The sequence below is a fragment of the Medicago sativa genome, chromosome 7 (assembly GCF_051527215.1).
Source record: "Medicago sativa cultivar Bolivia chromosome 7, Bolivia_mono, whole genome shotgun sequence".
NCBI classification, from domain to species: Eukaryota; Viridiplantae; Streptophyta; class Magnoliopsida; order Fabales; family Fabaceae; genus Medicago; species Medicago sativa.
In genome coordinates, this window is record NC_140755.1 from 96,825,701 (window position 1) to 96,839,656 (window position 13,956).

A 13,956-nucleotide genomic window follows, 5' to 3' on the forward strand; every position below is an offset into this window, starting at 1 on the left:
TTTGAGGATATTTGCTCATTAAATTGTCTACTTGTAAATTAAAGTTCCTCTCTATATTTAGAACAAGTATATTATAGAGTAGTAAATTTTATTCTCTATAGTTGAGACATAAAAGGTGGTTGATATTACATAATAACAACAATGAGAAAATCAGTTCTAAAATTATGAACATTTACACTAGCCAGAACAAATTAGTCCTAAACAACTACAACATCGCGCAAGGCTGGTTTGGGTCCTCCAAAAGTTGACGCCAATGAACATATCTCTCATGGTAATCAACATGATCCACAAAAATGGCGTCAGGGTATCTGAAATGAAAGAAAAACTAAGTTACTAATTATTTTATAAAAAGAATTGCAAACTACATAAAACGAATTAAGTTACAAGTTACATACATTTCATCGAAATCATAATCCAGTATACCCATAACATTCTGAACCACATCAGTACTCTTGGTGATTTTCTTCTTCAATTCTACAAAAAAAAAAATAGTTAATCAACATTAACATTGTTCTAATTACACATAGGGAAGAGATTATTATATACTATGCATTAACATTGTTCTGTGAATCGAACGATCAATTGCTTTAATAAGCTATCATAGATAGAGAATTGTTTGCTACACTCTTTTATCGATTGTAATTTAGATTTATTCCAATCACGTTAGTTTAGTTGAACTCATATGAAATAAAAGTGTTTGTTGGCAGCATAATTCATCATGAAGAACTTATACAATTAAGCTGAAATGATCTTATGAACATGTCATAAACTGTTTCGGTGAACTCTCCCAAATAGTCTCAAAAGTGCTTATACCTGTACATAATCTCAAATAAATAAGATAATTCAAACAAGCCTTAACGAGTAAAGACTTACACCAACATGGTTTAAGGTTTGTAGATGTGTAGTGATATGCCACATATCATTAGTGAATTTTTTTCAGAATAAGAAAAAAATGAAGGTAAAGTCTTGCTCATTCTATAGATATATAGAACGTTTGGATCCGCGTTCCATTTCAACAAAATTGCGTTGAAAAACCACAACAACACATAAGCTATGTATTGGAGCTTCTGATTTTGTGCTGAAAATGCCTTGGGATGCAAGATTTTTCTTGCAAAAGCTGATTTAAACACGTAAAATATAGAAAGAGTTTATAATTATAATTGAATAAAAGTGAGTTTCTGTGTCTAATGGTTATACTATCCGTTGTATGAAAAATAGGCTTGGCTGGACCCTCTGAATATACCATCAGGGAAGTCTTCAGTTTGTGACTTTTGTGGAGACCCTTTACATTTTGTGCTTCAGGTATGCAGCTAATACCTCAGACTATTAGTTGTTGTGGTTATTGTTTGTCCCCCTACCTTTGATCGTCATTAACTGTACTAAACCCTTGAACTGCTAGGTTTATGCACCAGTTGTTGAGAAGGAAAGCACATTTCATCGGATGCTCTTTGTTTTCATGTGTCCTTCCATGACATGTCTTCTCAGAGATCAGCACGAGCAATGGAAACGCAATCCAGAGAAACCATGCAGAAGGTCTGTTATACATTGTGAATAAAATGTTACATTCTTCTTAGTTTCTTTGGCTTTTGATCTCTGATATTGTAGTTATTTGTTGAAGTGTGAAGGTTTTCCGTTGCCAGTTACCTCGCATTAATCCTTTTTACTCGAGTGAATGCCCCAAATATGATGGAAGTGACAAGCCTACTGGCAGTGGAGGTTGGTTTACTCATCATCGCAATATATTTGTCTCATTTTGCTGAAAATAATCTCACCTTAGAATTATTTGTTAGGACCATTTATATAATATTCTTGTCTTCCACTTTGTTGAATGCTTACTTGGTAGTTTTTGCCCTGATGAAAGTAGGTGTTCAGAATTGGTAAGATGTCTTTTACTTTAATGAACGATAGATTCTTGTTTAGGTTCAAGTCTTTATTTTCAAGCCTTCTTATTCTTAGGGTTTTCTATACTTATAATTGTCGTATTGAGAGTACTAGTATAAGGGAATTAATAAGAGTTCAAGAATTAGGAAAGGATTACTAGTTATTCATCTTTATGCTGCTGCTAAAAAATTAATATAATGCCACATTTCAATCTTAAATTTAAAAACTTAATTTGATTACCCTAATCCAGCTGCACCCATTGTCTTCTTCTTGTTGTGATGCTTGCCATTATATCTACAGCTATTTTTGCTTAATGTATGACCAATATTGGACGGATTGCCATCAAGACATGTTGATTGGCAATATGGCACTTTTGTTGTCTTAGGTGTCGAAGAACATGTATGCAATCTGATTAAATGGATTTGTTCAAGTGTTGTCAAATAGCGGCACTATTGACCTATAACATAACGAAATTTGAACAAATTGCTATTGTTTCGTGATACACTATTTAGTACAAGTTTTGTTAAATGGAAGCTATAGCGGTGCAATAGCATTGCAATGTAGTGAAGTTTGAACAACACCGATTTGTTCCAAATCTACCTCTATACTAATGGAAAATTTTCTTACTTTCAGCTGCTATATGTGATTGGTGTGGTACCTGGAAAGGAGACAAGCTCTGTAGTAGTTGCAAACAAGTGCGGTATTGCTCTGAGAAACACCAGGCATCTGAGTTGCTTTTATGTGTCTAACACTTATGTCTCCATAAATTTGAATCCTATAACAATCTTTCTCTTTCAACGTACAGACCATGAGTTGGCGTTTGGAGCATAAAATTACTTGCCATCAAATAAAAGTTTCTTCACCTGTTTGTGGACTCAACAAAAATGGAACCACCTCATTGGAGTCTCGTAAAGGTCACATTGGTTTAAAACATCTATATTTAGCAGGGATTGTTTACTACTTGTTGATAACAAAAATGTTACTCATTCTTTTAGACAGTCAATTAACTATAACTCTAAATTTTGTTAGTGCATCGACGTAACAATCTAATCCTTAAAAGAAAGTGAAATGTGCATCTGACTAACATACTTCAAACCTGCATGATGTCATTCCAAATAAATATATGACTATAATTGATATTAGAGGTTACTATATCAAATTTCATGATATCCACTGTTTACAGTTGGAAACAAACACATGTGGCCTGAATTTGAGATCATTGAAGATCAAAGTGAATGTAACAAAGACGTCTCTGAGGATAATACCTTGGCTAATTCCTTGATCTTGAGGAATAGGAGTGATGACACTATGAATTCACTCATGGATAGTTTTCATGTCTTACCCTGTTTTTATTAAGATTATATTACGTTTTTTAATTATATTATTTGCTAATTATTTCGTGTGTGAATAGGGTGATGAGGACAAAAGGAGTTGGGCCCATTTTCAGGAACGCATCGCCAAAGACCCTGAACAGGTGTTGAGGTGATTAATGTTTAGTAATTTTAGAGTGCTGAACTGATTTAGAAATTGCCGTATGTGACAGATTATTTTCTGAACTGAATGGGAGAAAATGTTTTCAAAAGAATTTATCTTGCTTTAGAAGAAAAATAAACAGTAATCCAGGAAAATTATGCTTTACATCTGTCCACCTAACCTATCATTTGAGACATATCAACCTTCTTTTTTTTTCATTTTATATTTGCATAACGTTATAATCACTATTCATCAACTATATTTGCATAATGTTATAATCATTGTTCATCAATGTTGAAGTAGAGAACTAACAGTTGGAAAATAGATTATGGAAGGTGCCCTGCTTTGATAATCATGCACCAAGATGTGTGTTAAAAGTTCATCGTTGTATAACCCGGATGATGTTATTGATTTTATCAATATATATCTATGTATTCATTTGTAAATTACATTCTAATACTTGTGGTGTAAAAACAGATATTACAGGAATTCAAATGCTAAGCCAATATGGCCCATTTTAAGTGGTCGGCCATCCAAAGATGATATCCCTAGATGCATCTATTGCGGTGGATCCATGTGTTGTGAATTTCAGGTAGTTATTGTTGTCATTATGCATGTACTGCCATTTCTCTTGTTTGGTCAACCAAATATTTCTGTTTCCTTCTCTCGATAATACTGAATTGTTAATATTGGTTTTGCCAGATTTTGCCACAGCTGTTGTATTATTTTGGGGTGGATAATGAAGTGAACTCTTTGGATTGGGCTTCGATTGTCGTATATGCATATGAAGCCTCTTGTGAAGCAAGTTTGCCTTACAAGCATGAATATGCTTGGGTTCAACTTTATTCACCTACTGCCAGCCCAATAGTGTAATTTTAGAGCTCTAAGTAAACATATTTTTTCCAGCCTAGGTAGCTGGTAATTGGATTTTCTTCATTTTGGTTCAGCCAACAATTTTGGATTATGACAGGTTTTGTGTAATTTATATGCTTATTTTAGCGTTTGTTAGTTTATTGTTTGTTTTTTTTAGGTAGAGAACAAATCTCATGTAATTTTGATAAGAGATCCTGTACTTTCATTTCACATCTCATGTGGTTGAGAAACTGTCAGTTTTTGTTTTGAAACTTTGTTTGATTACATGGAATTAAATGCATGAACAAAATTGGCATTTGAATTAAACATACAATAATTGTTGTTAATAAATAATAATAATAATAATAATAATAATAATAATAATAATAATAATAATCTCTATTATATATATTTGCACTATTTTTTTTAAAAAGTACACTTGGCATCCTATTAGTGAAAAGGTTCATTTAATGATTTTTCTCATGTACACACAAGGTATGATGGAGTTTATAATAGGAAAAAAACAAACAAAATTGAAATCCAAGTATGGTAACCGAAAATGTTGTGCAAAGAGTCAAAATTTGAAATTGTTGTTTAATGCACCAATGTTTTCTTTTATGTACACAGTAAATATGAATAAGTTTATAATAGAAACAAAAATCATAATTTGATGAATTTATCCTAAAATGTTATCTCTATTTTATAAGAGTATTTAATTTACCAACGATGATTAAGGCTTATTTTTTTACAATACATGACATTGATGATGCTTATTATTTTTCAATATACGCAATATCAATAATGTCCAGGATGGATCATTCAAAGCATATAACAATCAGCCGATTTGTTAAAAAAAAAAACGATTAGCTTTATCGATCGGTCAAACATTTCAATTGCAACATTTAACCATAAGTTTTGGTACTTATTTTTAAACCAAATACTAATAATCTTTATTATAAACATTTGCCGTATTTTTTTTTTTGAAAAGTACACTTGGAACTCCTTCTTGCTTATGTCATTTGCATCACTCACACAAATTTAATTTATTTCAATTAATTTACTAAAAAGCAAAATGGAAATTATAAACATTTTAATTTTAATAGCCTATCATGAATATGTTTTGTATTATCAACCAATAAAAATTGACCATGATTCATGATTTAAATTATCAACCAATCATGATTCATGATTAAAATTACCAACCAATCAAATTTGAGCATACATGTCATCCTTTTAACTTTTACTTAGGTTTTTTCCCCCTCTATATAGTCAATATGTCTGTCATCATTTTCATCTTCATCGTAGCACACATCCTTTCTCTCTATCTTCATTGTGACACACACCGTCTCTCTCTCTCTCTCTCTCTCTCTCTCTCTCTCTCTCTCTCTCTCTCTCTCTCTCACTCACTCATATGTTTATAATTTTATTTGTTTTCGTTTCCTTTATTTTTTGTCTTTTTATCACAACAATTCTTTTTAAATATGAAGAGACAGCTCTCTAAATTTTAGTAACGCCTTCCATAGTTTATGCAACATGAAAGGAATGATATGGTACATAATATGTTTATACACATTTTTAGTTTTTTTTGTTACACATTAAAATTAAATAAAAATATATTTGGTCAAAAAATAGTGTGCGTAAGTAGATGTCAAATATATGGTTATCAATAAAATAAAATCATTTGGTTTGAATTATTACGATTTTGTTTCTAAGATCAAATGCACCAATTGATGAATATTAATGTACAATTTTTTTTTCCGTTACAATATGCACGAATCAAGCACTTGATTATTTTGGTTACTTTATGTCTTTGACTATAAATATCCGTTTTGACTCTCACACTTTTCACACAACTCTCTATTCACAATTCATATTATTGAAAGTCTTCTATGAACCTCTATTTTCTCTCTTTGTTACAATGTCAATTTTTTACACATTTCTCTTATTAATGTACATGACGCATGTGTTGTAACAACTTATTTGATTTCTTTGATATATGTAAGAGAATCACAAGTTTTGGTAATTCATATTATTGAAAGTCTTTTCTAAGTATGTTTTTCTTTTTTTAACAAATACAATGTAGTTTTTCTTCTTCGGTATAAAGTTGTGTTGTTGAATATTTTATAACTTTTTTTGTGTGTTTTGACTTTTTAATTTGCAGAAATTATTCATGAATAGACGATATTCATGAAGATTGAATTATGGAAAGGAAAAAAAAAGTATAGTTGAGATCCAAAGGGAACAAAAGACAAACGTGCTTCTTTATTCTTTTAATTGGAACTTTTTATTTGGCATGAAAGTGATAATTATGATAGTAGCTATACTACCATTTCAGTTGGAAGATAGATGTTAATTATAATTATAATAGGTGGTGACGTTATAAATTGAATCAATATTCTATATTTTTAGGAAATTGTCTTAAGGATGTATCTAGCAAGGGCAGGAACAAGACGATAGAAGACAATACTACTATTGTAATTGATCACACATTAATATGACAATTGATTTTGCACTTAAATTCATCATCAAAATAAAACCTATTTACTACGTTAACTACCTTGCCTTAACTATATTAAAGTAAATAATTGTAATTACTGTTTATTAGGGTATTAAATTATTTTGATATTGATTGATTTACATTTATTAATGTATATCTTTTCATTAAATGTGCACTATTTTTTTTAGAGAAGGAAATTTGTATTAATGAAGTAATTGTATTATTATCTTTTTTTAAGCAAAGAAATAAATATTAAATAAAGGCAAGTATAAAAGCTGAGAGTATATAAACCTGACCCCGCAACCACGAAATCAACCTTAAAAGGATATTAAAACATATGATAAACAACAAATTGTATTGCTATCAATATTTATTAAACTCATAAAAATAAGTAATATAGAATAAATTGATTTTGATATATCAGCAACTAAATTAAATTGATTTTTTTCTAAAAAATTATTGAAAAAAAAAAAATCAAAGTACATCATGTCTTTTAGTAGGATTTGGATTCTCTACATTGAAAATTCTCTCAAATCTTCTTCAGTGTAATCTCAACAATTAAACATGAGAGAGAAGTTGAGAATTAAATTATAAAAAAATGGTTTTTGTATTTTAATCGTGTAGATTGAAAATGGATAAAAATTGAGAAAATTTTCAATGGAGATAATCCAATTCCCTTTTAGTAGCATAGTGCACTTAAAAGTCTTTTATAATACAAAAAAATAATAATACATTTATGGTTAATTTTATAAAGAAAAATATAAATGGAATAACACCTTAATTATCATTGCACCGTAATAATTTTTGAGGTTTAACATTTAATGTCATTATTTAAATAAAATCAAAAACCACAATGAATTTCTTTCTACCAAAACCATAAAAGACATAAGTTATATTGGTCACCTCACTTATATGTTGCTCAAAATATACTTTTGAATTTAATGTTGAACTTTAACTCATACTTGACACGTGAACATCTTTCCCTTCAGTGTGAGACTCTTGATGTCTGTGCTATAAAGATATAAACAAATAAGATCAGACAGAGACACAACATGCTAAAAAAGGTGGGTTAGTTGTGTTTTCATGCAAGAAGATTTTCATTCCTTTCTTTCATGAGAAGAGGGAAATAAACTTAGAAAATATAACAAAATGACAAATGAATTTACACCTAAGAAAAATGATAAAGGAAAAAAAAAAGAAGTGTGTCATATGTTCTTAAGAGTATAGGAAATAGCGTGAGTTGCTGAAAATTTTATGAGTTTGTTGAATAAGCTGGAGATTTATGAGTAATTATTTTAACAAAAAAATTAGACTCATTTAGAAAATGCGACATCATTTTGAAATATCTAATGAGCATGTATTTTGTCAAATCAACATCATATATATGCCTCTTTCCATTTTCACATTCACCAAAGACAAAATGTGAAAGAATTTGAACTAATGGAGGTTAAATAGAAAAAATAGCATAAAAATGAATGACACTGAAAGACTTGATTTTAAGATCAATGAATTAAACAAATGATATACAATCTCACTAAGAAGTCATAATGTTGGAGCTTCAGGGGGAGCCTCGATCATCATATTAGGCTAAGAGCAATCACACAAGTGAGATTAATACCTCATTTCACCTAAAATGTCTTATAAACATGTATTTATGAATTCAGCACAACACAACTACATTTTGCCATTGTCAGATCCCACTACATATAGGTAATTATTTTATCAAAAAATTAGATCTAATTAAAAAAACCTCACATTATTTTTAATGTCTAATAAGCATATATTGTCAACTCAGCATAACACGTCTGCAATTTTCCACTCTCATTTGCCACCAAAGACAAAAATTGAATGAATTTGAAATAATAGAGGTTGAATAAAAAAATTCACATGAAAGAGGAAGACATCAAAAAACTAAATATAAAAAAAAACAAATGACATATAAAAATAAAAAATAAAATATTGTTCATCGTAATGTTGAGACTTTCGAGGGATGCTACATTGAATTTGATCATTACATTAGACTAAGAAAACCCACTTAAGTGAGTTTGACACCATATCTTCATCCTAAACCTTAAGACATTAGGTATATAGATCACATCACTTATGTGTCGCTCAACATACACTCTTACCTCCAATATGAAACTTTAACTCAGACTTGACACATTAACTTTTATCCCTCAAGTATGAGACTATCCACTGCAGGGATCTACCACTAGGAACCTCTTCTGCTTCCTCACAGTCCAATCGAGATATGATGCCATCATTGAACCTTATGGGGTAGTCAACACTGGTATGCATTTATCCATTGAACAAAGATCAACCACACAAATGAAAATGATACTAGACTATGCTTGGTGCAGGTGTTCATACTAAAGAATAAACATTTAACTTACCAAAAATTTAGGCTCGATTAAAAAAAAACATTTAAATGTGTCTAATAAACACGTATTTTGTTAACTCAACAAATCACATAAGAGTTTATCCATGATTAAATCCATAAAAACCAAAAGTGAAGGGATTTAAATTACTAGAGATTAATTAAAAAATATTGCATGAAGGTGAACAACATCTTAAACCTTAAATTTAATATAAAACTTAAACATCTACTTTTATATTGGTCATCTTTTTTTTTTTTTTTTAGCATAAAGAGGTAGCAGGATGACCGCTAACCACTAAGCTTCATTAAGAAAAGAGAAAAAAAATACAAAAAGAGCCTTGATGCATCAACTATGAAACTTTATTGGTCATCTCACTTATATGTTTGTCAACATCTACTCTTGAATCAACTATGGAACTTTAAGTCAAAATTGACACATCAACATATTTCCCTTATGTGTGAGACTTGATGCATTTGTGATTTGGTGACATAGGCACAACATGGTAAAAAAGGTGGATTGATGGTGGTTTATGTAGGTTTATGTTCCCATATTTAATGAAAAGAGAGAAAGGAAATTAGAAAAGGAAAGAATATGAAAAAGCAATTTGAACATGAGAGAAATGATAAGGAAAAAAAGTTTGTATTTTGTCTGTGGAGGTATTAGGAATAGAATGAGTTAATGGTAATTTTATGGGTTAGTTGAAGAAATTGGAGATTTATGAGTAGTATTTTACCAAAAAAAATAGATTCAATTAAAAAAGTCCCACATCATTTTAAAATGTCTCTTTGTCAACTCAACATAAAACATTTGTGTTTTTCATTGTCAAATTCCACCAAAGACTAAAAGTGAAGGTGCAATAACAACCAACAACAACCAAATCTTATCCCCACCAAGTGGAGTTGGCTATAGAGATTCAATTTTGTAATTTTTTTTTATGTTTGTTGTAGATGCTAACACAACCCTCTTTTTTTTATATTTGGGATTGGGACCAAGGCTACCATAAACAAGATTAAAGTTCAAAAGTGGATGTATTTGAAAGAACATAGGTTGAATAAAAGCAATTGCATGAAAGTGAGCGTCATCCAAAAACTTTTCTTTAATATAAAAAATTAAGTAAAGAACATCCGAAAACTAAGATAACAATTTATCATAATGTATGGAGCTCCGAGGGAACCTGTAATCACTTGGATCATCACATTTGGCTAAGAGAAACCCCATAAGTGAGATTGACACCACATTTTCATCCAAAACCTTAAGACATTAAGTATATTTGTCATTTAACTTATTTGTTGCTCAATATATACTCTTGCATCCAATGTAGAAATTTTACTTGCAAATGACACATTACCATCCCTCCCTTAAGTGTGAGATTCTTTGTGTCTATGATATGGTGAGATAGCAAAATAAGATAAGAGGACCAATATGGTAAAAAAAATGTGAGTTGGTGGCTATTTCATAGACGGGTGTCTTTGTTCCTTTCTTTAATGTGGAGATAGAAAGTAAATTAGAAAAAGAAAGAAGAAAAAGGAATTTGAACAAGAGAGGAATGATAAGAAGTAAAACTAAGGAAAGTGTGTTTTATCTATGACAATATAATTAATAGAATCAATTGTTGGTAATTTTATGAATTTATTTAAGGAATTGGAAATTACTGGGTAATTATGCTACCAAAATAATAGATTCATTAAAAATGTCGCATCAATTTAAAATGTCTATTAAATATGTATTTTGTCAACGTAGCATAACACGTCTACATTTTTCCATTGTCAAATCATACCAAAGACCAAAAGTGAAGGAATTTAAAGTAATAGAGGTTGAATAAAAAATTGCTTGAAAGCGAATGACATCCTAAAACTAAAATTTAAATAAAAATTAAACAAATGACACCCAAAAACTAACAAAACAAATCATTATAATGTTGCGACTTCCATTGGAACCTACATTGGGTTGTATCATCATATTAGTCAAAGAGCAACAACACAAGTGAGATCGACATCACTTCTTCACCCAAAGTCCTAAAGCATTAGGTATATGGATAATCTCCCTTATATGTTTTTCAACATCTACTCTTGCATCCAATGTCAAATTTTAACTCATAATTGACAGATTAACATATCTCCATTAAGAGACTCTCCATGTCTGTGACAGACCACCAAGAAGCACTCCATCCGCCGTCCACAATGTTGAATCGGGATATGATACCACCTCTGGGCTTTATAGGGGAGTCAACATTGATGTGATTCGACACATTACAGAAAGAGAAACCACACAAGTGAGAACGATACCACATCTTCATCGAAAAATTGAAGACTAAAATATGAGTTTCATTAATTTATTTGTTGTTCAACCTCCACTTTTTTATTTAATATTGAACTTTAACCGACACTTGATACATCAGAGCATTTTCTCCCTCAAATATGACGAAATTATATCTCGTGTTTGACACGGGTGTCCATTTGGGGCGTTTGACACTTGATAATGCATCGTTATTGTTTTGAGGCGTTTGACCGAACCATGCGCGATATAATGTCTTATGATGGTGTCGATAATACAGACAAAACATTTGGGGTCTTTCTGTGGTTTTCGGCGGTGATTTCAGACAAATTTTTCCAGTGATAAGAAAAGGATGCAGAAAAGACATACTTGCTTCATCCATCAACTCATCAAAGTTGTGGAGTCACTGTAAGGTTCTCACACTTACAACAAATATGTGTTTACGTGCTTCAACCGTTCGTGTCGAGCAAGATGAGATAAGAAAGTTTGTCGATTGGATGCTTTCAATTGGAGATGGAATAGGATCCACCAACGAGAGTGGATAAATTAAGGTACCCATTCTGATGAGTTGCTGGTAAAAGATTCCTCTGATTTGTTGCGTTCTCTGGTTGATTTTGTATATCCGGACTTTTTCGCAAAACATGAAGATCTCGGATTTTTTTTCCAAACGCGAGGGATACTTGCTCCCACGCTGGATGCAGTTGATCACGTAAACAAATTCCTTCTATCATTGGTTCCAGGAGACAAAAAGGAATATACCAGTTCTGATTCAGTTTGCAAATCAGACGAGAATAGTGAGGTACAAAGCGAATGGTTTACCACCAAATTCTTAAACAATATCAAGTTTTCCGGTATTCCAAACCACAAGTTGAGATTTAAAGTTGAATGTCGAGTTATGTTGTTGAAGAACATTGATCAAGCAACTGAATTGTGCAATGTGACTAGGTTAATTGTAGACAATCTTGGGAAGAACTTTGTCGGTGTAACTGTTATTACCAAAAAAATGCTGGTGAAAAAGTAATTATTCCAATACTAAACTTAGTTCCAGGTGATCCTGAACTGCCTTTCAAATTTACTACGAGACAGTTCCCGCTGGCTGTGTGTTTTGCAATTACAATAAATAAAAGTCAGGGTTAGTCGTTATCTCATGTTGAAATCTATCTTTCCAAACCGGTTTTTACTCATGGACATTTGTATGTCGCTGTGTTGAGGGTCACTTCCAAAAAGGGATTGAAAATGCTTATACTGGATGAAGAAAATCGCGTGTGTACTGAGACCACTAATGTTGTGTACCGTGATGTTTTTTGGATTGTTTAACCGGTCGTTCCTGATGACGCGGGTGGGTATGAGTTTTTTTTTCTCTTTTAAACTTCGTTGTAATATATATTTTTTATTTGGATATGAATTGGTTATTTCTACTTGCAACCATTCTAATAGTTGCATAAAGAAAGAGTAATGGATTGGTCATGTAGATAAACTACAATTCTGAAACTAACAATTAAGATCACACTTCTTATTTCAATGTATAAAATCCAATGACATTTATTGTTGTGCAAAGAACAGGCCGAGTGATCAATTTTTATACAATTTGCTATATATCCGTCTTTTTTTTTTCTTTGTTCTTTGGAGCGCCTATGTCTATGTGCATGCACAGGACAATTTTGTAGTCCTTTTTCAAGCCTTTTCTATTGTGTTTTTATAACATGCTTAGTTAAAAAATGTGATAGATAGTTGGTGTCTTTGTCGTTGTTTGTTATACTTATTTGTTACACGATTGAATAATTACAAATTCGTGTTGGATGTTAAGATGAATCAAGTGTATGCACGATATTAACTTTGTATATATAAGGGTATCCGCTATAGAAATCATGGAATTTGAAAGAAACTATATATAAGGGCATCTGGTAGAGACGATTGGTTAGGTAGGGACAATTAATTGTATATGCAGCGGTAGGCCTCGAGACTCCAACACCCACAGTTATATGCAGAACATAAAAAATAAAAATAAAAAGACTCACATCTCCGTAATAAATTTTAGCCATCTTAGCCATCCATGTAAAATATTCCGGCATTAAATACTAATGTTTCGACGTTACATCTGTTAAATCATTCCTGATTAACGATACGAAAATCCAAATAACTATATACACGTTGATATTTGCATATATAAGCAATCGAAAATCCGATAATAATGCGTTCTATTTATATATTGTGTATAAAATAATGAATTTTCTATTTAATTAGATTTTATAAAAAAAAATAGTCGTAATTCTAGCCCGTGCTTGGCACGGGTTTCCAAGCTAGTAATAATAATAATAAGTTAAAAGGGGGAATCTCAATGTTTGGATAAACCAAAACTTACTAAAATGGCAAGGGTAAATATATATTAACACTAAAATATTATTTTTGACTAAATATATGTTGAAGGATGATTTTTGGGTTTGTGAATATTATTTCAATAATTAAAATATTGTACTATTATTTATTTTGAAACAACTTTTTTCCTTATAAGTGACATTATGTCAGTTTTTGTTTTGAAACTTTGTTTGATTACATGGAATTAAATGCATGAACAAAATTGGCATTTGAATTAAACATACA

The 13,956-nt window shown here is 30.9% G+C and overlaps 1 protein-coding gene across 1 annotated transcript; it reads left to right on the forward strand.

Annotated features, from left to right (window-relative positions):
* The first annotated feature begins 952 nt into the window (after positions 1-952).
* LOC146910803 (uncharacterized) lies at positions 953-4,362 on the forward strand. The gene is made up of 10 exons (XM_085729466.1): positions 953-958; positions 1,219-1,302; positions 1,400-1,533; positions 1,619-1,716; positions 2,515-2,603; positions 2,687-2,795; positions 3,065-3,216; positions 3,293-3,363; positions 3,832-3,946; positions 4,057-4,362. Exons 1-10 carry the CDS (start codon positions 953-955, stop codon positions 4,225-4,227), a joined length of 1,029 nt encoding a protein of 342 aa, XP_085585592.1. The 3' UTR covers positions 4,228-4,362.
* Positions 4,363-13,956: the final 9,594 nt, after the last annotated feature.